The sequence below is a fragment of the Hemicordylus capensis genome, chromosome 11, assembly GCF_027244095.1.
Source record: "Hemicordylus capensis ecotype Gifberg chromosome 11, rHemCap1.1.pri, whole genome shotgun sequence".
Lineage (NCBI taxonomy): Eukaryota > Metazoa > Chordata > Lepidosauria > Squamata > Cordylidae > Hemicordylus > Hemicordylus capensis.
Window position 1 is genome coordinate 9429049 of NC_069667.1, and position 27401 is coordinate 9456449.

General features: G+C 49.6%; 3 protein-coding genes across 9 annotated transcripts in view; 2 read left to right on the top strand and 1 right to left on the bottom strand.

The window, feature by feature from the left end:
* The window catches only part of LOC128335422 (55 kDa erythrocyte membrane protein-like), a 103085-nt gene that overhangs the window by 19194 nt on the left and 56490 nt on the right, over window positions 1-27401 (bottom strand). The window lies entirely within an intron of this gene.
* Window positions 5710-8549, top strand: LOC128335424 (uncharacterized). Of its 2 annotated transcripts, none has more exons than XM_053273639.1 (5): window positions 5710-5883; window positions 6108-6184; window positions 7018-7080; window positions 7205-7433; window positions 8266-8549. In XM_053273639.1, the coding sequence occupies exons 1-5, from the start codon at window positions 5840-5842 to the stop codon at window positions 8291-8293; spliced, it is 441 nt and encodes a 146-aa protein (XP_053129614.1). In that variant the 5' UTR covers window positions 5710-5839; the 3' UTR covers window positions 8294-8549. The 2 variants fall into 2 exon arrangements, with proteins under 2 accessions (XP_053129614.1, XP_053129613.1); XM_053273638.1 differs by having other exon boundaries at window positions 7205-7399.
* LOC128335423 (proteoglycan 4-like) overlaps window positions 19132-27401 on the top strand; it is a 29025-nt gene continuing 20755 nt past the window's right edge. For all 6 annotated transcript variants that reach the window (XM_053273631.1, XM_053273633.1, XM_053273637.1 and 3 more), the window contains exons 1-6: window positions 19132-19257; window positions 21543-21626; window positions 23320-23418; window positions 23827-23910; window positions 24492-24614; window positions 25826-25909. In XM_053273631.1, the coding sequence (XP_053129606.1) occupies window positions 19156-19257; window positions 21543-21626; window positions 23320-23418; window positions 23827-23910; window positions 24492-24614; window positions 25826-25909 (576 nt within the window). In that variant the 5' untranslated portion in view covers window positions 19132-19155. The remainder of the gene's footprint in view (window positions 19258-21542; window positions 21627-23319; window positions 23419-23826; window positions 23911-24491; window positions 24615-25825; window positions 25910-27401) is intronic.

Genomic DNA, 27401 nt, shown 5'->3' on the forward strand with positions numbered 1-27401 from the left:
CGGCCTTTCCGCCAGAGCAGGGCTGATTGTAACTTTACAGAGAGGATTTCAATAACATTAAAAAAAAAAAAAAAAACACTACAGGGAGAAAACAGCTCTCCCTCTCACACACAGCGTGGCAGCCCTGAGGAAACCTGGAGCCCCCCACAGCTTCTTTTGTGTTATTTATTTAAACAAATCAGGGGAACCAGGCCACAGATCTTCTGAGGGCTCTCCCAGGTCAGAATTGGGGGCAGGGTTTTCTGAACTTGGGTCCCCAGATGTTGCTGGGCAATCACGGCACAACCGGAGGCAGGGTGCAACATGATGCCTTGCCCTGTGCTGGTTGGGGCCAGCCCCCTTGCAAGCTCAGGAAGGGGCACAGGAGGCAAGGAGGGAGGAAGGTGGCCAGCAGCCTCCTCTCCTGTTTCTTGCAGGCTTTGCAAGAGTGTGAGGAGAGGCACTCCTTGCAAAGCTTACAAGGGACAGCTCAACCCCAAAGAGCTGCTTCAATGGCTGCGGAGGAGGCACCACGCTGCCCTGCTGGCACAACTACTACGACAGACATTTACCGTATTTTACGGACTATAAGACGCTACCGACTTTAAGACGCACCTTAATTTTAATCCAGTTTTTCAGAGTTTTAACATATTAAACTGTTAAAACATATAAGACGCTCCTGAATTTTGGCGGATATTTTTTGAGGAAAAAAGTGAGTCTTATAGTACTGCTTCTCGACAAATGTTTCCAAAGCAGTTTACGTAGATAAATAATAGATAAACAAAATGGCTCCCTGTCCCCAGAGGGCTCATAATCTCAAAAAGAAACATAAGATAGACGCCAGCAACAGCCACTGGAGGGATGCTGTGCTGGGGGTGGAGAGGGCCCCAGTCCCCTCTAAGGTGTGCGCATGTGTGCGCGCTCACAAGTTTTTGGATATCCGCTGAGTTCACTTTAGATCCCGCTCAGGTTGAACCAGGAAGGCCCCTTTCTGAATGCAGGTGTGCACACACTGCCTTGATACTGCTGCTCAGAACAAAACTCATTCCTCACAGAGATGAAAGAAATTAGAGGGACCACTGGATAGGGCCCGTTGCTCTTCCTCTGCTCAATAAAGATAATTGCCACTTTTTAAAAGCGCCTCTTTCCCCAGTTAGCAGGGAGCACCTCAGTAACCTGCCACCCAAGGTGATTGCCTCACCGGGGAGGACAGCTGGTTTTATGGGAGCAAGCCTGAAGCGTCCCCTTTGCTAAGCAGGGCCCACCTTGATTTGCATTTGGATGAGAGACTACAAATGAGCGCGGTAAGATATTCCCCTTAGGACAGAGCTACGCAACTGCCGATGTTGGCCTACAATTCTAATAATCCCTGCCTATTGGCCACTGTGGCTGGGGAATTATGGGAGTTCGAAAACAGCTAGAAAGTCAAAGTTGAGTGGCCTTGGCTTAGGGGATGGGGCCAAAGCTCAGTAAAAGAGTATTTGCATGCCAAAGGTCCCAGGTTCACTCCCTGACAGCATCTCCAGGTAGGACTGGGAGAGACACCTGCCTGGAGCCTTGGAGAGCTTCCAAGTCAGTGAAGACAATACTGAGCTAGATGGACCAGTGGTCTGACTCCATATAAGGCAGAATCATATGTTCCTTGAAAGGGCCCATCCCTGAGGACAACCACCCTTGGAAGGAAGGCCAGGTCCCTCCTTCCCTGCTCTTGTACCTACCAACATCTTCTGCAGCTGGTCTACAGAGTGGTTGGTGACACTTTCCCCATTGATTTCTAGGATCTCATCCCCCATGTGAAGGGAGCCTGCCAGAGTAGAAATAAAATAAAATTAAATTAAAATAAAATTAAAATGTTTAGCATTGATATAGTGCGTTTGTCTGCTCAAAGCACTTTACATAGATTATGTTACTTTAATCCCTACAGTAACTCCGAAAGGGAAGCCAGTCTAATGGTCTCCGTACTGCAGAGTTGGGACTGAGATGGAGGGAGGGAGCTTGCTTTAGGACAAAGCCATCTCTTCTCCAGCCAAAGTCACTCACCGATATGGCTTTCTACTCCGCAAAGGGCTTTGGATGAGCTCCCTGTCAAACTAAGAGCTTCTCTAGCTCTGGCTGCTTTTTAAAAAAACCCTCAAAACTAGAAAAATGTGAAAGCCTGGGGGGAAAACCACCCCTGAAAAACGTTTTTTCCAGGGAAAAACCAGAGGAGGGGTTTCCTGGAGGGGGGGAGATTTTCCCCATTACACACACACGGCCTTCACATCTCTACTCAAGACACACCTGTTTAGTAGGAGGCTTTTAGTTAAAACTTGTAAACGGTTTAATTGTTCTTAACTGGTAAAACTATTCTAGCTGGATTTTTTAAAAAAAAGTTAAGTCATAAATACTACCTAGAGATACATATATCAGGTGGTATATAATATGATAGATAGATAGATAGATAGATAGATAGAAGCAGCAGCCATCAGGACGAATCTCAAAAGAACTGGTTTTTACCAGGAGTAAAACCAGGTAAAATGCCACCTAATGGCGCAGCGGAAATGTCTTGACTAGCAAACCAGAGATTGCCAGTTCGAATCCCCGCTGGTATGTTTCCTAGACTATGGGAAACACCTATATTGGGCAGCAGCGATATAGGAAGGAAGCATCATCTCATACTGTGTGGGAGGAGGCAATGGTAATTGTAAGGTATTACTATCCTCTTATTACAGTGGGGGAACTGAGGCCAGGCTTTGTTCCCTAGTACTGCTAGCTTCCTCCCCTTGCCACAACACCCAGGGAATGTCCTTTTCAGTAGGGATGTGCACGAATCAATTTTTTAAATTCAATCTGTACTCAAATTGAGTCACTCCCAATTTGTTTTGGGTCCGAATCTGCCCCCCCACCGCCATATCAGCCCAGGTTCGATTTGTTTCTGAACCCAAATAGATTCAGACAAAAAAAGGGGTTCCAGGGATGAAAGAGTGGGGTGGGTGGTAGTGCCCAATGGGTGGAAGCTACCACCCAAATTTCAAAGAAATGGGGCAAAGGAGTGATTTTTTTAAAATTGATGATTGCACTTCTTTAAGCTTTTTCCCATAGGGAATAATGGGGAATTTCATCAGCCTTAGTTATAACTTCACCTGGGGAACACCAGGGTGGCCCAGTTATGGTGGGTGTACTGCCCAATGGGTAGAAGGGAGCTACCAGCTAGATTTTGAAGAAATTGGGCAAAGGGGTGATTTTTAACAATTTTTTTAATTTGGCATGAATTTGTGGCAGACTTAGGGCAGAAAAGGGGTTTGGAGGGCAGAAGAGTAGATCAGGTGGTAGTGCCCCAATGGGTGCCCACTTCCACCCAGATTTCAAATAAATTGGTGAAAGGGATGATTTTTAATTTTTCTCTGACGTTTGCACTTCTTTAAGCTTTTCCCCATAGGGAATAATGGAGAATTTCAGCAGCCCCATAACTCCACTTGAGGGGCACCAGGGTGGCCCAGAGCGGGTTGTGGTGTAGTGCACATAGGGTGCCAACCACCCCGAAATCAACAAGCCCATGGGACACTGGGTTTTATTGTTTTCAGTGTCTGAGGTTCCAGAACACCTCAACTTCCACACATTGGGCACTACCACCCAACCCAATTTGGCCACAAAATGGATGTCCAAATCTCCAAATTTTGGGGAGTCTGAAACTGGGGTGATTTTTTTTTAACCCAAATCTGGGCAATTGAGCACAGGGGTGATTTGTTATGTCTACAAATCACCCGAATCAGCCAGATTTGGGTACAAATCATTTTGTACCTGAATCAATTTGCACATCCCTACTTTCCAGCACCATGGAAGGAGTCAGACCAAGGCCAGTGAGTATTTCCAGCCCCACCCTCCAAAGCGCAGAAAATGCTTGCTATTGTCTATGAGTAGAAGAGAGTTCAAACATGTTGGGTTCAAAAGTGTACAAAGGCTGATACACATTACTCAACAGGATAAGCAACCTATAAAAGCTAAATTTTCCAGATCCTCACAGGAAGAGTACATTTGCTCAAAACACATTCGGATTTACTATTCACTCAGGGGTGGGAAGTTTGTGTGCACATGCATGGGGCGGGGGCACAGTTCAGTTGTAGAATGCCTGCTCAGCACAGCAAAGGTCCCAGGTTCAATCCTGGTATTCCAGCCTGGTAGAGCTGGGAACGAACCCTCTCTGAAACCCTGGAAAGCTGCTGCCAGTCAGAGTAGGCTTCACTAAGCTGCTACCAAGTCAGTGCAGACAATCCTAAGCTAGATGGACCAAGTTGAAGTCAGCTTCATACTTCATTTTTTAAAAAGAAGAATGACCACATGAAGAATAAACTTCACCACAACTTCTGTGATAAAATGAGCTTTGTAGAATGAGCCCTCAAGGCTTATTTCACAAAGCAAACAGACTCTCCCGGCTTGGGGCAAAGCACTCAGTTCTACTGGAACGGAATTGGGCAATTGAAACTGTACTTAAGTTGTCGGCTCCTTGATCTCTGAAAGCACAGATCTTCACTGGCTGACATCCAGACTAGATTACTGCAGAGCAGTCATATTGAAATGAAGTAGTCCTTTAGAGTAACTCTTGAGGAGTACAATTAAGTAAGTGTCTGAATGTCAGCCACTGAATTGCATCAGCATCACCAGCCCTGCCTCTTTTCCCAACCTTAACATATCTTTGTTCTAAGGGCAAATGTGAATGTCTCATGCCCATCCATCCCTCTAATGGGGAAGAGAAAAGTTAACATTGCCATGGGTCTGACATCTCAGCAGATACTGAGACAGGGAGAGAGAAATCTCCAGTTCTGATTATACTAGGCACTAATTTGAAAGGAAGGATGAAGGGAAGGAAGGAAGGAAGGAAGGAAGGAGTTCTGTAGCCCAGGGATTCTCAAAGTTGGGTTCCCAGATGATGTCGAACTATAACTCCCATCATTACGGCCTTTGTGGCTGGGAACCATGGGAGTTGTTGTCCAACAGGTGGGGGACTCAGGTTTGAGAACCCCAGCTGTGGCCTAAATATCTGGTGCTTGCTCCTGGAAAATGTTTCATATGTTGTTGTTAAGGTCACCTTCTAGTCTTTACCTTGCCTGTGAATCATGCCTCCATGGAGGATCCTGGCCAGATCTCACATGTCTTGGTGCAAACCATGTTCCCCGGTCACTGCTTGTTCATGGTGGGTGCATCTGAACTTACATGGCCGCTTTAACTGGGGCAAGCTGGTCACTTGCAGCATTCAGGGCAGCATCACAATGCATGCTGCGGGTGCTTTGGGAGCGTGGCGGAGAAAGTGAAGAACTGCTTCTTTTAGCACAGAACTGAAGGCAGACTCTCTGGATGGCCAACACAGAGCTAGTTTGGGGAGGAAAGCTGGTCTTGTGATAGCAAGCATGAATTATCTCCTTTGCTAAGCAGGGTCCACCCTGGTCTGCATTTGAATGGGAGACTACATGGGAGCACTGTAAGACCTTCCCCTTAGGGGATGGAGCTGCTCTGGGAAGAGCACATGCCTGCTTGCATGCAGGAGGTCCCAGGTTCCCTCCCCGGCATCTCCAGATAGGGCTGAGAGGGACTACTGCCTACAGCCTTGGAGAAGCTGCTGCCAGTCTGTGCAGACAGCTCTAAATTTGATGGAGCAATGGTCTGACTCAGTATATGGCAGCTTCCTATGTTCCTATGCAACAGTGAGTTTCTGGGTGCCCACCATGCTGGCTGTATTCATGGAGAGCACAAAGCTGCTCGCTTCCTCATCCTCTTTGTCATTCACTGTATCCATCCGTCCATCCACCCATGGGGAATGGTTTCAGAAGCATTTCGTACTATTGTTTCCCTCTTCCAGATCCAGTTATGAAAGTGACACAGAAGAATGGATCTTGAATGCAAAACTCAACAGCTCCTTGGCTTAGTCAGGCAAGACCAGGATGGAGAATCACCCATGGGGGGTGGGCCAGCAAGGGGGGTGGGCCAGCAGGGGGTGTGAGGCAGGCGCTATCTGACAAAACCAAGGCAGAAGCTTCCAGAAAGCCTCCCTTGGTCTTCCTGGGGTGTCCTCAATGGACCCAGCACCACCATTATGCTGACAGTTGACCTATGCAGCCATTTGGTGCCAAGGACATTTCTCTTCTTACACGCAGGCTGTCAGAAAATGGAGAGCAAGGAGGAAAGGAAGCAAAGGAGAAGGAAAATGGGCTGGATGCAATTGGAGGGGAAGGTGAGAAGCGGTTTGGGGATGTGCTCACTTCCATGGTGTTTCAGCATCCCCAAAAAAGCACTCCCTGGAAAACTGACCACCTCCATCCTATCCTGTGCCTGTTTTTCACAGGGGAAAGCAGGATAATAATAGTTGTTACTACTACTACTACTACTACTACTAACACTACCATCTGCTGCAGCCAGAGGCTGGGGAGCTGGGGAGCTCCACCAGTTACATCTGACTGTTCTCCGTTCCATGGCAGTAAGCAGGCCAGGCCTTCCCCCACTTGCCTTAATCAGGAGAGCATCAAAGCCTGGTGGCATCTTGTTGACAAAACCTCTCTTGACTGGACAAACCCACCGGTCAAGATGGAAGGGACTTAGCAAACAATGGGCAAGAAGCCTCTGCAGGGTCAGCACCAGCTGATGGGCTGGTCAGTTCAGCAACCTCAGAGCTTGGTCTAGGCAGATTCCCTGGCCCCAGTTTCCCACCTCAAAGCCCCAGCCTGCCCGCCCTCAGCTGACATCTATGGCTCCTGGCTGTGTGTGGCTTCCAGGCGGACCCTCACACACACCTCCGCTTAGGCTATAACCAAAGGCTGTGATGGGGGCTTGTTGCTGGAGCTGAATAGCAAACAAGCTGATTTGGCCCTCTTGGACCACCAGCTCCTCCTCTGCTCCAAAGAGGCTTCTGGGAGGGCCCAGAGCTCAGTTGTCAAGCCCCTGCACTAAAAGCAGAAGGTCCCAGGTTCAATCCTGCAAAAAAAGTGAGGGGGGGGGAGGAGACAGTTTTATGAAATGGGCATCTTGGGTGTTGCCATTTCTGTGTGATAACACCTGCCTTTATTTTAGGTTGCCCACCACAGCCACCCATCCAAGCTGAAACCCAGGCAGATGTTGCAGCAGCCAAGAGTGGTAAGCAGGATGAGGAGGCCAGCACGGCCCAGTTTGTGTGCGTGCGTGCGTGTGCGCGCATGCGCACACGCGCGCACACACATGCAGAGTTTCCTGAGTCCTGCCTTTTCCTCTTCTCTTGCAGGTGGCCCAGAAGGCCCAGGCACAACCCCTGCAACCCCGCTGCCTGCTGAAACCCTGGCCCCCAAAGATGCCCAGCCTGCAGGGGGGCTCTTTCCCCTCTCTGCCCCTGCCCCGCTTTTCTCTCATCCAGACGTGAAGGTCTTAACACAGAAGCTGGAGGCTGTGAGGGAGTTTCAGAGCCAACATCACCGGGAGCGTAAGCATGAAAGCAGGTCCACCCTCCTCCCCATGTACGTGGCGTGTAAGCTGCAATTCCACAGGAATTCCTAGGCAGAAAGAGCACAGAGCAAGGTTATGGCCACAGAATCCAGCTTCCTGAGAACCTCGGCTCATTTTTTTAAAATGAAAGCATGTTTCTAGCCCTTAAGGAGGTTGCAAAGATTGGCTTCAAAAGGATGTGATGGGCAAGAGACCTGCTGAAATCACAGAGGCCAGAGAGATGGTTGCAAAAGAGATGGTTGAGGTTGGAGCTTCACTGTCCTTGTTCCTCCCCAGACCTAGAAAAGAGCAAATAAATGGTGAATATAGCAAGCATTTCTCCAACAAGGGTGATGGGGGTATAGTTCAGTGGGGAAAGTTCCTGCTTATCTTACAGAAGGTTCCATGTCCTTCTGTAAACCCTACCAGAAGATGCTGTCTCTGAAACCCTGGAGAGCTTCTGCCAGTCAGTGTAGACCAGGGTTGCTCAACTCTGGCCCTCCTGCAGATGTTGGCCTACAACTCCCATAATCCCTGGCTGTTGTCTGGGAATTATGGGAGTTGTAGCCCAAAAATAGCTGGGAGGGGCCAAAGTTGAGCAGCCCTGGTCAACTTTTGAGTCCAGGTGCACTAAAAGCCAGATTCAATAGAGGCAATCTCAAATATGAATATATTGTGCAAACTAAGAGAAATCATGGCTCCATTTCACCACGTCGAACGCAGAATCCTGTTTTTCTTGTTGCAGAATTGGGATTACCTGCTTGCCAGGGTAGAGTTTCAAGTGGGGCAGTGGGGGACATGTGGAATCTAGGCAGCTAAAGCTTCACACAAGTCTTGGTGCTCTCGCTTGCCTACTCATTGCAGGCAAAAGGGACCTTCGCAGTTGCCGTGACTGCCTCAGATCCATCAGGACAATCAGGGACCACCTGCAGACAGTCAAGAGCAGACTCTCGAAAGTAGAGGCAAGGCTGGGCATCCAAGTCCCACTGCAGGAGCTGGATCCAGAGGACCGCGAGGAAGAGGAAGAGAAGAGAGAGCAGGACCCCAGTCCTCCCGACCCAGAAACACAAGAGCAAGAGGGTGTAGACAGCAGGAAAGAGCATCAGAATTAGAAAGAGTTGGCATGCGGTGACGGGGGGCAGGGGGGACAGGGCTCCTGCTGATCTATAAATGTGTACAGTGCCTGTGAAAAAAGAGGTGTGCTTTCTGTTTTGGAGATCCTCCTGGTTTTCTATTCTGGTGTGCCATCGTTATATGTCTCAGTTGGAAGACTGCTCTGTGAAGAGCAGACACATCTTGGGGAGGTGAGCAAACTTTTCTAAGCAGCTAGCCTTACCCCCCTGCAAACTAACTAACAGGAGGAGGGGAGATTTTCAGGGGCTGGTTTCTCTTTAAGGGATAAGTCCGTGTGTGTGTGTGTGTGTGTGTGTGTGTGTGTGTGTGTGTGTGTGTGTTCTTTGCCAGGGCTAGCATTTGCAAGGGTTAGCATTTGCAAGGACTAGCAAATTCCAGTGTTTTTTGTTTGTCCCTGCCTGGAGGGGGTGGAGTCAGCTAGGGCTGGGGGAGGCCCCACATTCCTTTGACATTCCTTTGACTCACATCCTGTGTCTCAGTTGGAAGACTACTCTCTACACAAAAGGTGTAGGACCGAGAGCAAAGCAAACAGAGAATAGCGAACAGGGATAGCAAACAGGTCATTGGAGTTTTGCAGGAGTTTAGCGGGAAGTGTGCGGGCGAGCCTGAAACAAGCCCTTGTGATCACTAGAAGTCTGGTGGAGAAGAGAACTTAAGTACAAATCCCTTCCTCATATTCTTGGGAAAGGCTGTTTGGACAGTTCAATATCTGACCATTACAGCTGAGACCTATCCTTCTAATAAACTATCTCTAAATACTATAAACAGCCAACAAAAATAGGGTGGGAGGGTGAGCCTTTCCTCCCAAGGGAAAAAGCCCGGGGACCGAGGCTTCAATGCCAAGGCTGGGCAGGGCCTTCTGGCTCAGACACCTAGTCCTGGAGAAGAAGAGGAAGCCTGCTGGGCTGGGTCGGTCTGTCCCTCCCAGGAGGGCCCTGAGGAAGCCACAGGCTGGGAGCTGCTGGGCAGATGGGAAGGCCGCAGCCAGGGGCAGCCAGTGGGAGCAGCAGTTCAGCTAGACGGGTCGAGGGACTTGCGCTTTTCTCTTCTGTATTGCTGGGCTCTGGGTTGTTGCCTCACTTCAGGCAGACCCTTCTCTGCCCATGGTTCTTCTTCTTGCATGCCTTTTGCTTCAAATCGGATCATAAGAAGTCCTTGTCACTGGGATGTGCTGCTCTTCACTCTGGGTCTGCCTTTGGAGGCCTAGGACTGCTCAGCCTTGGGCGGGAGGCTGGTGCCAAACCCTTTCATCTCCCCCAGGAATCTTCTGTGGAAAGAGGGGTTTGCCCCACTCCAAACTAAAGTGAGTGGTGGTGGCAGCCTCCCGTGAACCTCTTGCAGTCCAGGATTTGCCCCAGGGGACTCGCCCCTCCTCCTCTGGCTCTGGCAGGAGTCCTGGCCGTGGTGGCCCCTATCTTTTCTATGGAGGGTATCCTTGGTGAATGGTTTTCTCATATATATATATATATATATATATATATATATATATATATATACACTGTTTGGATTTATCTGCATTTTACTTGGATTACTTTTATGACCATGTGTTCCCTATCTTTTATAAAATGAGTATATAGATTGTGGTTCCAGACTGTCAATACATTGATATTTGGGATTTATATTAATAAATCCCCCCCCCCTCTTCTTTATTGAGTTAACAGATCTTGTTCATCAAGTTTCCTCATCTAATTTGCACAGTGGCAGCCTCCTTCTCCTGAAGGGGTGCTTTCCTCCCTCAAGACCCCTCTCTCCACAGACCCCAGCCCACTATCCTTTTAGAGAGAAAGATCAGAATCTCTCCTCTACAATCTTCCCACCAGGAACAGTTGCATCCCAACTGACCTTAGCCATCACAGGCTCCTCCTGGAATCCACTGCCCAATCACCACGGTGCTTCTGCTCGGTTACCTCCGATTGGTAAAGCACTGTGTGGGCGGGGCTTGCCACCTATGCCCTTAGCCTTTTATATAGATCGATTTTTAATCCTAATTTTTCGACAGTATCTGTCTCCTTTGAGGTTTTATAGTACAATATGCCACTAGGGCCCTAAAAAACATTCTCCCGATGGACCAACATGATGTAGCCCATCAGGTTTGGAGAAGGGGAGATCTTTCTTCCATGATCTTTCTTCCACGATGAAGTGATGCATACCTTGGCGGCTGTTGAAAAATGACCCCCAGATCAAAGCACCCAATCTTTGACAGAGTGATGCTCAGATGCATATTCTCTACTCATCCTTAAAGCTCACTTGGTGACTTGCAGCCAGATATTCTCTCTCTCACTGTTGTCAGAATAGACAACAATCATAAAGGCAGAACCATCTAGACCAGCCTGAAGGAAGGGCAGGATATCAGTGGCATAAGAAGATGCACGTCTGTGCACATGCCATATACCTATTTATGTTAAGTATTAGCCAGATTGCGGCCTCCAATGGAAGCATCACATGCACTGTGCGTGCCAAAACAGAAGGAAAAGTCAACTATTTGCAATCAGTTTAGGCAAAATATATCTATGTCCACCAATTGGGATTTCAAACCAGGTAGCAGATTGGCAGACACATCAACGTTCTGTCTCGCCCAGCACCGCTCAGCTCTGGCTGGTGGTAGTTTCTCTTTCCTCAAGCAATGACTCCTGGATCTTTTCCCCTTTTCTTGATCTAAAATTGCCCCTCAAGCTTCGATTAGCCCTGTGGGGCACAGAGATATAGTTGCTGCAGCAGCAGCAGCATCTCATCTCCATTTCTGAAAGAGTTGGAGTGCTCCCTATGGAGGCCTAACCGGAATCCCTGTGGGCAAGGTGGCCTCAGAATTGCCAGCAGATAAGTTGGTTTCACAGACCTGTGAAGGAAAAGGACTCCAAGGGGGCAATTCACCCAGAACTGCTCCAATGTAACTCCTTGTAGTGGAATGTTCATGGACTCAAGGGCCAGCTTACAGGCAATCAGCTGGGCAAAGCTAATGGGACTCAGTGGATGAGACAGAGAGCCCGGCTTGTGTCAGCAGTGCAGGGAGAAAGTGAAGTAAAAGGTAGAAAAAATGCTCATCTGTGGGGTGGGTTTTTTGGTGTGTTTTTTAAATTCATCTGCAGTCTCACATTCTATCGTGCAGTTCTGAATTTTCCTTTCCAAAAGCCCTGGAGAAGAATGGAAAAGATGCCCTAGATGGAAAAAATGGTAATAGTCCATGCCCCTGCCGCTAAACATCTCACCTGGCTCAATCCAATCCATGGCAGTTTGTGGGGGGGAGGTGATCTGGCCTGGAAGATCAAGGGAGGGAAAGTCTCCCCACCCCAAAAGATGAGCTCAGCGGGGCAGAGGATTTGGACACTGCCCTGGATTCTGGCGGGTAATTTTGTCCAGATTCAGCAGGAGAAGCATTGGGCAGGAAATCCCTGGGATCCCTGAGTGGGAGAAACACCTGTGATGAAGGCAGACACCAACATTTGCCTCCATCATGCACTTGGGGTTTGGTTCTGGGTTAATAAACACAGGCCTGATTTCATTGCTCATGTGCTTTGTGGTAACGACATCTTGGTCATTCTAAAATAGAAACTGCTTGTGTAAAATAAATAAAAAATAAATAAAACCTGGAATACAGTACCAAGGTTGCCTAAATGCCATTGGTAATGGGGAGAAAAGCAGGAGAAACGGCCATGCACCCTAAGAGAGGGGAAATGAGGGGGGGAAATAGCTATATCAATGACCATGAATAGCAAGAACACATCATATATCAGGGGTGGGGGAGGCTGTTACAGTGTCTCCCCAGTCCTATTGAGAGCATTCAAGGCTCCAGCCAGTGTGGGGCAGGAGCCTGGTTTGGAGAGGGAAAGACACTTCTGGAGGAATGGTGGGCAGAGGATATCTTTTTCTCTTCCCACCCTTCCGAAACCTTCCCCGAAACCTGGCTGAGCAGGGTGGAGTTCTGTACTGCCTGGAGCCAAGAAAGTCTCTAGGTGTTTGCAAAAGACCGGGAAGGAGGGCACTGAGTGGATCACTTCTGGATCAGTGAACTCCTGTTCCGAGGCCAGCACAGAGAAGGCCCCGTCCTGCGCACATGACAATTGAGCTTCAGCAAGTGTTGGCACATGGAGCAAGGCATTCCCAACAGACCTTGTCCACTGCGAAACTTCACGCGGGAGAAGGCAGTCCTTCAAGTCACCAGGGCCCATAGATTGTTGCTGTGTCAGATGGGTGTGGTTCAGTATTGACCAGGAAGGAGGAGGGGGTGGGGTCAGAGCTCAGTGGTAGAGCACCTGCTTTGCATGCAGAAAGAACCAGGTTCAGATCCTGGCTTCTCCAGGTAGGCTGGGGAAGGCTCCTGCCTGGAACCTTGGGAAAGCCACTGCCAGTCAGGACAGACCATACTAAGGTAGAGGGACCAATAGCTGGGAGATAGGCTGTAGCTCAGTGGTAAAGCATCTGCCTTGCCTTGCATGCAGAAGGTCCCAGGTTCAATCCCAGGCATCTCCAGGTAGGCTGGGGGAGACTCCTGCCTGAAATCTTGGAGAGCTGCTGCCAGTCAAGATGGAAAACACTGAGCTGGAAGGGCCACTGGTCTGGTAGGGCAGCTTCCTCGGGGTGAGTAGGCAGGCCAAAGACCGGAGAAACCTTTGTTGCTGAGAAGTGTGAAGGAACAGCCCTGGAGCCGTCGTCTGTACTGAGCGAGAGAAACACGATTCCTCATCTGCCCTCAGCTGGCCAGTGTCATCACTTCTCCCCAACCTGCATTTCAAGTTGAAGAGAGTTCCAGGAATCATCACCACCATCACTACCCGCTGGAATAGCCAACAAGATGTTCCTGATTGCCTTCTAGAGTCCATTCCTCTCTGGTTATGGTGTTTTGCCCTAAAGCAGGAGTTCTCAAATTGAGGTCCCCAGACATTGTTGGGTTACAACTCCCATCATCCACAGTTAAAGTTTCCACAGGTTATCTGGGGTTCTCAAACTCAGATCCCTAGATATCCAGTAACATCTGGGGACCCGTCTGGTGTTCTTTGAGAACCCCAGCCATAAGAGATTGGGAAAGGCATTCTTCTGGAGGAGGCAGCTGCTGAACCGAAAATCTCCCATGTTCCATCTGAAAAATGCTGTCATGAGTGGCAGGAGAGCAATAAGATCTTGTGGTTCGGCATACCGATAAATAGCAACGTTTCTTTTCAAACAGGGGAGTCATCCCTTTGAAATCTTTCTCAGGCTCGTTCACACAATTCTGATTAGGGAAGGACAAACATCAGAGCCTTTTTTGGGGAGCTGTGTGGGCTCCTGTTTTGTGACTGTGCAGTGTGGGGAAACGTCAAGATCAGAGGGGGAGGACCTGATCGTCTGAGAGGGAGGAGCTGGCTCGGAGGGCGCTGTCCTACCCAGCATGTGCGAGGTAGGAGGAAATGCCGTCGGACCCAGCTGCTCTCTCCCAGACAATCACTCTCCTCCTCCGACCTTGCCCAAGATGACAAAATGGGAGGGACACAGCTCCCCAACCAGGATAGGACACTAATAATAAAGATCTGGATGGGTCCATGGTATATTTACCGAGGAAGTCAAAGAGCTGGACATGGATGGAGGAGAAGCAGATCTCCCTCCCTATTGAGCCTTGAATGTAATGGACGAAGTTGCGTCGGCCCAAGCCTGCCTCACAGGGTGGTGGTGATAATAAAAGGCTAATGACACTCTGAACTTCTTAGAGGGAGGACAAGAAGCAGAGAAGTGGGGGGTTCTCAAACAACCTATTTTAGGGTCCTAGGCAACTCAGGAGGGTCCTGTCAGCAGGGCAGGGGCCTTACCTGACACGCCCAAGGAGCGGAGAGGGTCAGGGAGGATGGGAGGCAGACGGAAACAGAGGGTGGCAACCATGGGGATTCTCTGCTGCTCACCAAGCCGAGGCCCAGCCCGGCAGCCGCACTTCTGTGGCTGGTGGGCCAGGGGAGAGTTCCCTCCCGGGAGAGACCTGCTAGAGCTCATCTCGTGAGGGACCCAAGCAGTGCCCTTGCTGTGCTGCCCCTGGCTTTCTGGGCAGCGGAGGAGCTGGGTGGTTTTCATGGGATGGCCAACTAGGGACTTCTACAGAGCACAGGAGACTCTTTGGGGCACCAAGCAACTCTTTTTGCATTTGTTGTTGCATCTGAAGTTCTGGGGGGCAGGTGGAACGTTTTGTTGCCTCAGGACACTTTGCTCTCAGGAGAAGCTTCTCTTCCCGCCTACCTTCCCCGCTGGCGTCCAACTGACCATCCACCCATCCACTGGGGAAGCCAGAAGGGAGGTTCTGCCTCAGTGGCAGGTTGCAGAGCCGGGTGATGCAGGAGCACTGATGGGTGGGCCTGGCAGGTGCAGCTAGCTTCGCTCAGGTGGTGGGAAGTTAACATTTAGCTAATTAACCTCCTAATGGCGCAGCAGAGAAGTAACTTGCCTAGGGAGCCAAGAGAGCAGACCCCTCCCCGTCAAGCCCCAGCAGCATCACACAGAGCGCTGGGCAGTGCTGTCCTTCCCACAGAGGTCTAGGCCAGTGTGCTGGGAAGGATATCCCGTGGTCTCAGAGCTCTGTCTGTGCCTTCCAAAGTGCTGCTGGGCAGGCCTGGACAGGGAAGGCCCACAGCCCCTGTCCCCCTCCAGCACTGCATCATGGGGCTGGGAAATGGCTCTCGCACTGGAGATCTTTCACCCAAGTGGCCCCACCAGGTATACCTTCCAAGAGGCTGTGGTACATCCTCCTGACGCATGTTTGGCTTTGCTTTATTTCTCCTTACAGGTATATCCTACTCCTCCTCCGAGGAGCCCAGAGCGATGTCCATGGTTAGTTTAATCCTCACAACAGCCCTGCAAGGTAAGTGAGGCTGAGAGAGAAGGGACTGGCCCAAAGTCCCCACTGAGTTTCATGGCCAAAGGGTCTTCCCAGTTCTAGTATGACACGCTAGCCACTACACCGCACTGATTCTGCTACACCGTTGTCAGACTCTGCTCTAATGCAGAGTATCCAACAACTGCTTGAGAAATAGACAGACACCTCCCATATGGCGGGTGAATTAATTGGGTGAATTAGGAACCCTTGCTTATTTGCTAGGAAATGTTTCTGTGAGCAATTCTTTGGGAAGAGAGCAGGAAAGCTTAGATGCCATTGTAAATATACAATGGCATCTATTTATTTTATTTTTATTTATTCCTTACATTTCTGTACCACCCCATTCAAAAAATTGGTGGTTCACAATCTAAAAAACCATTAAACCATTGACACAATGAAAACAATTTTCAAAATACAGATACAAATGCTAAAACCCGAAGTTTTACAAGCCTACAAGCCTGGCTAAACGGGTATGTTTTCAGGTCCTTCTTAAAACCATTCAGAGAAGGTGAAACTCTAATTTCATTAGCAAGAGCATTTCAGAGTTCCAGGGCAACTCTAGAAAAGGCACAACTCTCTATATGCACATGGAAGCTTGCCTGCAAAGTTCTGAATGGTAGCAACGATGGAAATTAATGTCGAGACATCAACAAATCACTGTCAATAACGGGGTGAGGGTGGAGGGGGTTGGCAGATATAATCCACTTGCATCAATACACTCTCTCTCCACACACACACACCTCGCCCCAAATGTGGCTGGAATTCTAGCAATTGCCCTGTTATCTGCATGCAGGGGAGTGTGTGTACATGCAAGATGTTGAGCTCTGAATAACCACCGTGGGCTCTTTGCCTCTGGAGGCTGAATATGCCCATGTTGCCAAACGGAGGGGCCTCGGGAGATCTCCCATGCTTCCTGGGCCCTTTGACTTGGGTGGCAGTCCACAGTTGGAGAGGGAATATAAAATGGCACAGCACCCAGCTAGTGAGGCACCTTTAAAAAGAGAACCGATCTCACCCAAAGTGTCGCTATAGATATAAGCAGGATGTCAGTAGGAAACTGGGAAATCCGTACATTCGGTTTTTCCATTTCTCATCGTCCCTGACCGGCTCTTCTCAGCCAGTGCAGCTCTGATCCTCCAGGTACTGACCAGGCTTTGAACCTTCCAGGCACAGAAACAAGAGAAGCGGCCACGTGGAAGAGCCTTCTGTGGAGTGCCCAGCCCTGCTGCCCAAAGCCAGATGCTGGCCTGTAAGTTGAATGGAACTCTTCCATTCCTTGTGGGAAGGAGAGAGGACCCGAGAGGGGGATCAAGTACCAAACAGTAGAAGCCTGCAGGGGCCTTTCCATGGGATACGTCCCAGCTGCTTCAGCCTGAGGATGGGCTGTGGGGGTCTCCATGCCTGGGTCCAGCAGGGAAGCCGCCTCTGCTCTGAGAGGGGGTCCTCCTAGGGCTGCAACAGGAGCCTGGCTGGGTCCTGCAGGGGGCAGGAAAGCAAACAGGGAGATGACCAGAGAAAGATAGGAGATGCAGAGATCAGAGAGGAGCTGGACCCCTTCCTAGGAACAGGTGTGAACATGCATCTTGGTAGATGGGGAGGCATTGACAACCCTAGGGCTGTGCCGTTGGAGGAGAGAAAAGTGGGAAGCACCCTCTTGCTATGCACTGGAGAAAGCGTGATCTCCACCTGCAGTGCTCAGCCAGCCTCCGGAGGGGGTGCAGCGCAGCAGGAGGGGCTGGGCCTTTGCAGCCCCCGGCAGAGAGTGCCCAGTGCAGGGATGGGCAAATTATCCAGCCCTCCAGCTCTTGTTGAGCTACAACTCCCATCCCACCCAGCCACAAGGTATTATAGTTCAGCAACAGCTGGGGGGCCAGATTTCCCCTCCCTGGCCCAGCGTCGGGGCAGAAGAGCAAGAGAGGCGCTTGTGATCTGGCTCTATGAGGCCCAGGAAGCCCGAAGGGGCCCTTGCTTGACATTGCCTCCCTTATGATGGGGATCTGGAATGCTGAGCCTTTGCCTGACTGTGTGGTGGGGATCTTTCTTTCCGAGTTTATGAAGTCTTTTGAGAAAGAGAGAGGTGGGGATCCTTTGTCCTGCAATGAAGCTTGACTGCTTTCCCACCGGGTGCCTAGGGCAGAGGTTGCCAGCCCATGGGACTCCAGATGTTGCTGGACTACAATTCCCATCACCCCCAGCTTCAATTGATTGTGGCTGTGGAGGATCAGAGTTGCAGTTCACTTGCAGTCTGGAGTCCCACAATTTGGGAACCCCTCGCCTCATGGGTTCTTGCCTGGATGCACCCACATGGACACCGTGGGGCGTCTTGGCCTGGGCCAGCATCTCCATCTTCCTCATCTTCAGTTGGGTCTCCAAGACCAAGGAGGAGTGTGGGTGCACAGAGGGCGAGTTGCCAGCTTGCACAATTGCTGGCATCACACAAGATCAGAAGTGATCATGTGGTGGTGGCACGTCTGTCAAGACGTCAGCCTCGGGTTCCCATTTCCCGTGTCTGTAGAGCTGGAGCCAAAAGGAGATCGCCTGAACTCTGGTCTGAAACCAGCCAGTTTCTTGTCTGTCTTCGAGAGTGTGCTGCTTGTACAGTTATGCCAAGTCGGGTTTACAGCTATTAGTTCAGTGCCAAAGGGAAACTTCCTCAGTGCTTTCCTGGCATGGAGGGGGGGTGGGGCAAAGGGGCCGTTTTTGATTCTGCCGCAGTTGCCCCAGGACAGGAGAGCTGGCCATTGTCAGGCAGAAAGGAACACAGTCAGAAGGTGTCCTGCTTACAAATGCCACCTTGCAGATTCTTCCCATGTGCAGAGGGAGATTTTCACAGGTCTTGCATGTGCACTGAAGGCAAGAGAATACAGGACCAGGGGAATGAGCCAACTTCTCTTTTCTGAAAAGCAGCCCAAGAAAAAGAATGGAATCAGACAGAAGCAATCTGTGGCTTCTGCCTATAGGAAGGGGTTGCTCAGTGTGCAGATCTCTCTACTTATCAGAGTGAGTCAGTTTTCCATTTCAAGCTCCTAATTAAATGGCACCAACCTGGGTAATTGTGGGGTCATCATTAGCTATCAACACTTTTTAGCAGACACCTCCTTGATGGCGGCCTGTCCCCAACTTTGGGAAAGCATCACCATCCTGCATTTCTGGTGTGTCAGGCTTGCTCTTAAAGACACAGGAGCATGGCTAAGAAAAACAGTTGGCCACCCTAACTGGCAGTGGTGTGCCCAGGGGGCAGCTGGTAGGCCTGTGGGTCCTCTGGGCTTCCACAAAGGTGGGACACTCTTTGTTAATCTAACCCAACTCTGTGCCAAGACTAGTTGGATTCTGCACCCATAGAGATCACATTAAGTCAGTCCAATACCATGCATTTATTTTGTGTGATTTCAGTGAAAGTATATGAAGTACCTAAACAATGTGACAGGTTGCAGAAAAGTGAAACAGGACAGGGCCCAGCTGCCAGGCTCCACAACTGTGTCAAACTCAAATCCCCACCCTCACCCCCGGTGAGAGATGTTGGAGTGGTCACTCATTCTTTCCCATGTCACCTCTTCTTAAGGGACCCCAAGGCTCCAAGAGTACCTTTTCTACCTCAGTTCCAGCACCCCAGTCCACAGCCTCTGCTGCCAGCAGTCAGCATCTCTCCCCTCCCAACTGTCTCTGCCTGGCCAGCTCCCATCCCCCCATAGAACAGAGCTGGGAGTTCCGGTGTCCATGGAGATGGAGAAATGCAAAAGATGCTCCAGAAGACAGTTGGCCAACTTCAGCCTTTCTGATCAGAAGTGAAGATGGCCTTCTGCCTCAGGGCTTTGGCTTTGGCCATTAAACAGCCCATTTCATATGTCTATGACCATGTCTTCAAGAAAATTGGAGTTTTAGCACAGAGACAGGTAAGGAGGGTCCCATTTTGCCAGGTGAACCCCGGGTGTTGGGTCAAAAGAGGTTTCTCCTGGTTTTTTTGTTCAGTTGTTCTTTTCCTAAGATCATTTCATGCTGGACATCAGCCAGTCCTTTGGATGCCAAGCAGGTTGATCTGTGTCTAGTAAAGGGGCTGTGGCCGAAGAGTGGGAGGGGCTAATGCTAAATGGGCCAGGTCCATGGGCCAGGTCCAAGGGGAAAGAAACCGGTCTATTGGCTTAGCTTCAGGAGACAGTCTTAGAGGGGGTCTGAGATGGGGTTAGGGGCAAAGCCTTGAGTGGAACGAAAGGTTCTCTTGAGACTGTGAGACTTCACACAAGCTCATCAAGCTACAACTCCCAGGTCTCTTTGTGGGGAGCCATGATTGTTCAACTGCTATCAAAACCCAGTTGCTGATGCACATATAAGCAGGACCAGGACGACGATAGTTATGACTATGCCATCAGAGCAAAAGAAGATCCTCGCTGGATCAAGCCTTCGGCCCATCCAGTCCCGCACCCTGTTTCCCGCAGGGGCGCTCCAGATGTCTTGGGAAGCTGCCCCTCTCCTGCTGTTGCTCCCCTGCAACTGGTGTTCAGAGTCATGCTGCCTCTGAGCTCGGAGGGAGCCTGTAGCCATCAGGACTAGCGGCCATGGATACTAGCATTGCTGGTCATTGACCGTAATAGAGGTGTGACTGGTAATCAATAGGCATATTCTCCATCAATTTGTCTAAGCCCCACTTAAAGACATTCAAGCTGGTGGCCGTCATCACCTACTGTGACAGAGAATTCCACAAGTTGATAAGGCGCTGTGTGCAAAAGTACTTGCTTCGGTTGGCCCTAAATTTCCGGGCAATTGGTTTCATGGGAGAACCCCTGATTCTAGGGTTGTGAGAGAGGGAGACAATTTCTCTCTGTCCACTCAGCAGGTGGCTTTCCAAGGGATTATTTACCAGCTTGTTCAACCTGTGGACAGGATGCTGAGGTGTGGCCTCTGGATGCCAGCCAGGGGTCTGGGTGTGATTTCATCACTGTGCTGATGACCCTCAGGGGATGGGGGCTGTAGTTCAGTGCTGGAGCATATGCTTTGCATGCAGGAGCTCCCAGGTTCCATCTCTGTCATCTCCCAGTAGGGCTGGGAGAGACTCCTGTCTGGAAGCTTGGAGAGCGGCCGCTGCCAGTCAGTGTCAGCAATACTGAGCTAGATGGACCACTGGTCTGACTTGGAAGAAGGCAGCTTCCTATGTGGCTGTGTTCCCAGCTCTAGCTCTAGTGGCTGCATCTGGCACTTTCTAGGCTGTGGTAATCCTCTGTCTTAGGCCAGATATAGGAACCATCAGCGAAATACTCCCATGATCATTCCTGTAATGTACAGGTGAAACTCGGAAAATTAGAATATCGTGCAAAAGTCCATTAATTTCAGTAATGCAAATTAAAAGGTGAAACTGATATATGAGACAGACGCATTACATGCAAAGCGAGATAAGTCAAGCCTTAATTTGTTATAATTGTGATGATCATGGCGTACAGCTCATGAACACCCCAAATCCACAATCCCAGAAAATTAGAATATTACATGGAACCAAGAAGACAAGGATTGTAGAATAGAACAATATCGGACCTCTGAAAAGTATAAGCATGCATATGTATTCAGTACTTGGTTTGGGCCCCTTTTGCAGCAATTACTGCCTCAATGCGGCATGGCATGGATGCTATCAGCCTGTGGCACTGCTGAGGTGTTATGGAAGACCAGGATGCTTCGTTAGCGGCCTTCAGCTCTTCTGCATTGTTTGGTCTCATGTCTCTCATCCTTCTCTTGGCAATGCCCCATAGATTCTCTATGGGGTCAGGTCAGGCGAGTTTGCTGGTCAATCAAGCACAGTACACTGTATACTTTTCGGAGGTCCGATATTGTTCTATTCTACAATCCTTGTCTTCTTGGTTCCATGTAATATTCCAATTTTCTGGGATTGTGGATTTGGGGTTTTCATGAGCTGTACGCCATGATCATCACAATTATAACAAATTAAGGCTTGACTTATCTCGCTTTGCATGTAATGCGTCTGTCTCATATATCAGTTTCACCTTTTAATTTGCATTACTGAAATTAATGGACTTTTGCACGATATTCTAATTTTCCGAGTTTCACCTGTAGCTGAGATTTCATAAGTGGGTCTGTGTCCTTTTCTTGATTTCTTTTAGAAGTTGACACAAAGTGAGGAAATGCAGGTTTGTGTTGGCCACTAATCAGCCTGTTCTTAACCTTCTCGCTACAGGACACTGAAACAAATTCCACAGAGGAAAGGAGTGTACTGAGGAGCTCGGTCTGCAGAATACTACAAGCAATGGAAGCCATTAGGGTAAGGTTTGGGAAACCCAGCCACTCCTAAGAGAAGAGGGGGAGGACCAAAAGAGCTTTAATGGAGGACACACTCAAGAGCTGCTCTCATGGCCATCCGCTTGGTAGGACAAGCTCCCAGACAGTCTCTGGAGCTGTACACCCTCCCAATCCCAGTCACATACGAATCAAAAACAAGATCCGAGGAGAGGGGGAGGAACCGGTGGGAGGTGGGCGCTGACCCTGGATAGTGTCATTCTAGCCAGGACCTTCATCCAACATATTACCAAAGTCATAGGAAATGCCTTCAAAGAACCGGGAAGAGTCCAGACCTCAAACCAGCAATCTTGACTCTTTTCCAAGCAGGGACCATTTTGGCAGAAACTCTTCAGTGTGAGAGTCATTTCCCACTGTGCTGACCTCTGCACAGTCCTGTGCTTTCTACAGTGCTGGGAGGGCCATTTCAGAGAAATGGAGCCCTCTCTAAAGAGCTCTCTGGGGAGGGCTGCACTTCCCAGCACTCTGAGCACCTTCCAAGGTGGTGCAGGGGCTCAAGGGGATTACTTTCCCTTAAGGGAGCACACGCAAACACACCGCCAGTCCTGCACAGATGGCAGCACTGTACTGTGGGAATGGTCATCCGCACATGGCACAGGGGGACTGTGCAGAGTATTTGGCTTTGGTGGAAGCTGCGCACAGTCCCACAGACACATGGCACATGGGGTGAATGGAGCCTGACGCTAAAGATGCTTCCTGACTGCCCCAGGAAGCTCTGAGGGGAAGCAAGATTCTGGCAGGACCTTGGATAGCTCTGGCAGGGACCCTTGAACTGGAGGGGGAGACCAGAGCAGGGCAGACATTGCTTCGGCAATGTGGACAAGCGCACTGCAGGCTTAGATGTCTTGCAGGCTAATTAGGGTGGCTGGCTAGCATAACAGTTTTGCACTTGTGCAGCCTCTTTCCAGCAGCGCTCTGCTGCTGCTCTGGATGTCAGAGCAGAACATGAATAAGTGCATTTTCGGTCCTCCAGGTACCGAGCCTGAGCGTTGGCCAAAAGAATCTCCCTGTTGCGTGCTGAGACCTATACTCGTACGCAAGTCATTCCTGTGCATACCCTGTGGAAGAGGGATGGGAATTGGAACACGAGGGATGGACTGCATCCTCAGGCTATGGAGAGAGTGCTAGATCTGCCACCCATTCCACTTTGCCAGGGGTTTCAGTCAAGCGGAGCTACCTGGTTCTAAGCTGTGGGGACTTGACAGTTAAGGGACATGACAGTTAAAGGGACACGACAGTTAATCAGAAGAGAATCCCACCTCTCCTTTTCACCCTGGGGTGGGGGGTGCATCACAGCCAAAGCTGCACACAGGCCAAATAAACAATGTGTCAGGGTTAAGGCTAGACAGGCACATTGAGTTGGTGGGGACTGCCGCTGAAGAACACTGGCACAGGCAGACGAGCAAGATTCTGGCAGGAAGATCAAGACCTTGGATAGCTCTGGGGCGGGACAGTTGCACTGGGTGGGAAACACCAGCGCAGGCTAGATTTGCTTCAGAAAAAGGCTTCAATCTCTTGCTGGCTAGCACAAGAGCTTTGCACTTATGCAGCATCCTTCTAGTAGCGCTCTGCTGCTGCTCTGGATGTCAGCCGCCATCTGAGGAAATGCATTTTTGGTCCTCGGGTTACTGAGACTGTGCTGAATCTTTCTGTCTCAGATCCAAGAGCCTCAGGTCGCCCCAGGAATGGGTGCATCTTGCCGTGGGAGTCAACATCGCCCTAAGGAACCTGTCCGCCACATGCCGACACCTATCCGCGTATGTTTTATGCAAGTCTTAAGTTCCCTATGGAAGAGGGCTGGGGCTTGGACCCAAGGGGTGGACTGCATTCCCGGGCCATGTAGGGAGTGCTAGATCTTTCCCCCATTTCACTTGTGCAAGGGGTTCCAGTGAAGCGGCAGCCATCTGGGTCTGAGCTGTCGGGATGTTCTAACACTGAGTCAGGAATAGGGCAAGACAGGCACAGTTACTCGGAAGAGATCTTTTCTCCTCCTCCTGCTCCCCCGCCCCGCTCCACTGCTGGGCATCATGACTATTCCAGTGCACATAAAGAAAAGAAACAGAAGGATGCTACAGAGAGAGGCACTGCCGTATCTGGCACTCTCCCTCTAGCATGCAGGGTTGAGTTGGCCACTAACTGGCCTATTGTTTACCCCCTCCTGACAGGTTACTGCAAAAAACGCCACAGATGGATGGTGCGGGCTCAGCACTTCGACCTACAGAATACTGCAGGAGATGGAAGCCGGGAAGGTAATGCTTGGGAAACACTGCCATTCCTAACAGAAGAGGAGAGTAGGGGTCTGCACCAAACTGGTGGGCCCAGTTTGATCTCCTTTACACAGTTTAATCTCCTTTACACAGAAATTTAATCTCCAGTTTAATCTCCTTTACACAGAAATCTCGCATTACTGTGAATAAATTACAAGGGTATAAACAATCTTGTACCACTTCATCCCAATGTGAAATCAATAGTAAAACTGATGCCCCAATATCTCTCTAGTGTCAGTCTCATTTCAATTTCTACAATAAGACCATTGAGCCATAGAAATGATCCACCGAACAGATTGAGTGAGGTGAGGCAGGTGGAGGGATCAGATGGACATCAGGATGAAAATGGAGGGTGCTGGTTGGGGTTAGGTTAGCTGGTTAGCATCTTTACCCCTGCCCCCACTCTCTTAGTCACACCATGTGGATTCTCTAAGGCTGACCTCAGAAGGGTCTTGGCGCTTTTAAAAGTGGGGAGGGGGTTGGCGCCCCACCTGCTGCTTTTGTTGAGGTCCATAGCACAGCAGGAGCTCTCCTCATGCCTTTCTTCTCACTCTTGCATCCAGTATAGGCCAAGAGTGATGCCACCACCAAGAGTGCGCCTAGCAGCATCACCCACACCAAAGCGCCAGCCTGCACCCTCAGTTGCAGCCCTGCCCAGCACTGCGACCAAGAAGGCCCATGTTGCGGTAAGCACTGCCCCTCCAGCACTGTTGAGCCAAGACTGGACATAGCGCCCCATGTTTCAAGCAAATGTGTCCAGCTGTGGGTCCCAACTGTGCAGGAAAGACCATGTCCCTACACCTGACTTCGCTAGCTGGCCCCCATGTCTGCTGTCAGACGCAGGGGGCAGGGCCAGGGTGCCGCCGCCAGCCTCCCTCCATGCCTGCACTCAACGCTCTGCCGAAGCTGCATTTGGTAGGAGAGTGCTGCAGGAGGTACTCCCTCAGAAGTAGTCCCAGATGCTTCCCACCCAGGTTCATCAGCTGTGGCGTGGGCACAACAGTCGGCAGCAGCAAGCAAAACATTTTCTTTGATGGAAGATCTTGAATCCCATAGTCTTCTCAGAACTTCAGCCTGCTATCTGGTCTTTAGCACCCAGATGTCACCTTCTCATGTTTCTAATGAAAACATGTCTGTAACACTTCCAAAGACTTGGGCAGTATCCATGCCACAGACTGAAAGTGGTTTAATGAGCATCCTCCCTTTCCAGGGAATCTTGGGCATAGTTCGTTCTGTCTGTCTTGGGCATAGTTCGTTGGGCATAGTTCTGTCTGTCTGTCTGTCTCTCTCTCTCTCTGACAGACAGATAGACAGACAGACACACACACACCCCTACCTCCATCTACATCACATCAGCCCACCGGAATAGCACTGCCTCAGGCAGCTCTAAGGGGGAGCAAGATTCAAGACCTTGGATAGCTCCAAGCAGGGACAGTTGAACTGGAGGGGGACACCAGAGCAGGCTAGACATTGCTTCAGCAATGTTGACAAGCCCACTGCAGGCTTTGATCTTTTTCTGGCTAGCTAGGGTGGCAGGCTAGTGCAAGAGTTTTGCGCTTGTGCAGCCTCCTTCCACCAGTGCTCTGCTGCTGCTCTGGATGTCAGCCACCAGCTGAGAAAAGGCATTTTCAACCCTCCAAGTACCAAGTCTGTGCTTAACCTTCTGTTACAGGTCCCAGAGACTTGCCTTCCCCCAGGACTGGGTGCTTCTCTTAACATATTTGAGCCAAAGGAACCCTCTGATCACATGCTGAGACCTTTCAGCATATGTTTTATGCAAGTCTAACATTAATTAAGGAAGAGGAATGAGGGTCGGAACCTGAGGGGGGTGGGGAAATGAGGAAATGCAGGTTTGAGTGGGGCACTAATTGGCTGTTTGTCAACCTTCTCGCTACAGGTCACGGGAGGGAAAGGCACAGAGGGATGGTGCGGGCTTGGTGGCTGCTCCTCTCGAGTTCTCCAAGCCCTGGAAGCCATGCAGGTAATGTATGGGAAACAGTGGAATTCCTAACTGAAGAAGGGGAAGGGTCAGACAAGCTCCCGGCCAGTCTTAGGAGCTGTGTGCCCTCTGGAGCCCCAGTCATGTACAAATCAGAAACTAGATCAGAGGAGAGGGAGAGGAACCCGTGGGAGGTGGGTGCCGACTCAGACAGGGTCATCCTACCCAGCACTTTCTCCCAGCATATGACCGAAGTAGGAGGAAATGCCTTCAGAGTCCCAGGAGGAATCCAGACCTCAAACCAGCTTTTTAAAAAAAAAAATTAAAAAGAGATCCTTATTTAAAAACACCAGACACCATTACAATACATTTCTAAAAACCATCATTAAAAAGAAAGGGAAGAAGAGGCCCAAGCCGATGACTACAAAGCATTGAACACAGAATACTCTACGATGTCATTCTTGGTCATTCTTAAACAAATACATCTTTGCAAACATGAATGGATTGGGTTGTCCCCTCCTTACCATAATATTTATAGTTCAAAAATAAGAATAGATGCTGCTTGATCATAATACAAGATTGGGCTGGAATTACACCTTTAAAGAATAAGTCAGTTTTGGGGGCTGTTGCTAGATAACAGAGTTTGTTATCCCGATCCTCTAGGGATAACTCTCCCTCTTTCCAATGTCTGCCTATGATTAATCTAGTTGCTAGCAACATACAGGACAGTAAATCTTTAGATTTCAATGTCTCTAATTCTCCCCCCCAAAAAACAACAACTACTACTACTACTAAGAGTGCCAAGAGGGGATCTGGCTGAATCTCTGAACAGTGACTTGTGCCATCTCTATAAAAACCAATTTCTAGAAATTCCCAACTCTTGGACAAGTCCACCCTAGTGATAGGAGGTCCCTGTCGCCTTACAATCATTGCTCCAGCATTTAGCACACATTCTCTTTTTATTTTTATTTATTTATTTATTTATTTATTTATTTATTTTTGCATTTTTATACCGCCTTTCGTTAAAAGATAGCCCCAAGGCGGTTTACAAACGTTAAAAACATACAATAAAAACACAATAAAAACATCATGCTAAGAGTATAAAAACATAAAAACAAGCATAAAACAATACAACAAATAAAAACACCCAGAAGCAGAAGTAAAAACGATTATGTAAAAACCTGGGTAAAAAGCCAAGTCTTTACAAGCTTTCTAAAAGCCGTGATGGAGCCCGAGGAACAAATGGCCACTGGGAGAGCATTCCAGAGTCTGGGGGCAGCAACAGAGAAGGCCCTGTCCCGAGTGCACGACAACCGGGCCTCTCTCATTGTCGGCACCCGGAGCAGGGCCCCCTCAGATGTCCTCGTCAAGCGGGCAGCAACCCTTGGGAGCAGGCGGTCCCTCAAATACCCCAGGCCCAAACTGTTTAGGGCTTTAAAGGTCAAAACCAGCACCTTGAATTGGACCTGGAAACGAACTGGTAGCCAGTGCAGCTCTTTCAAAATGGGGGCTCTTTCAAAATCTTTGCAATGTG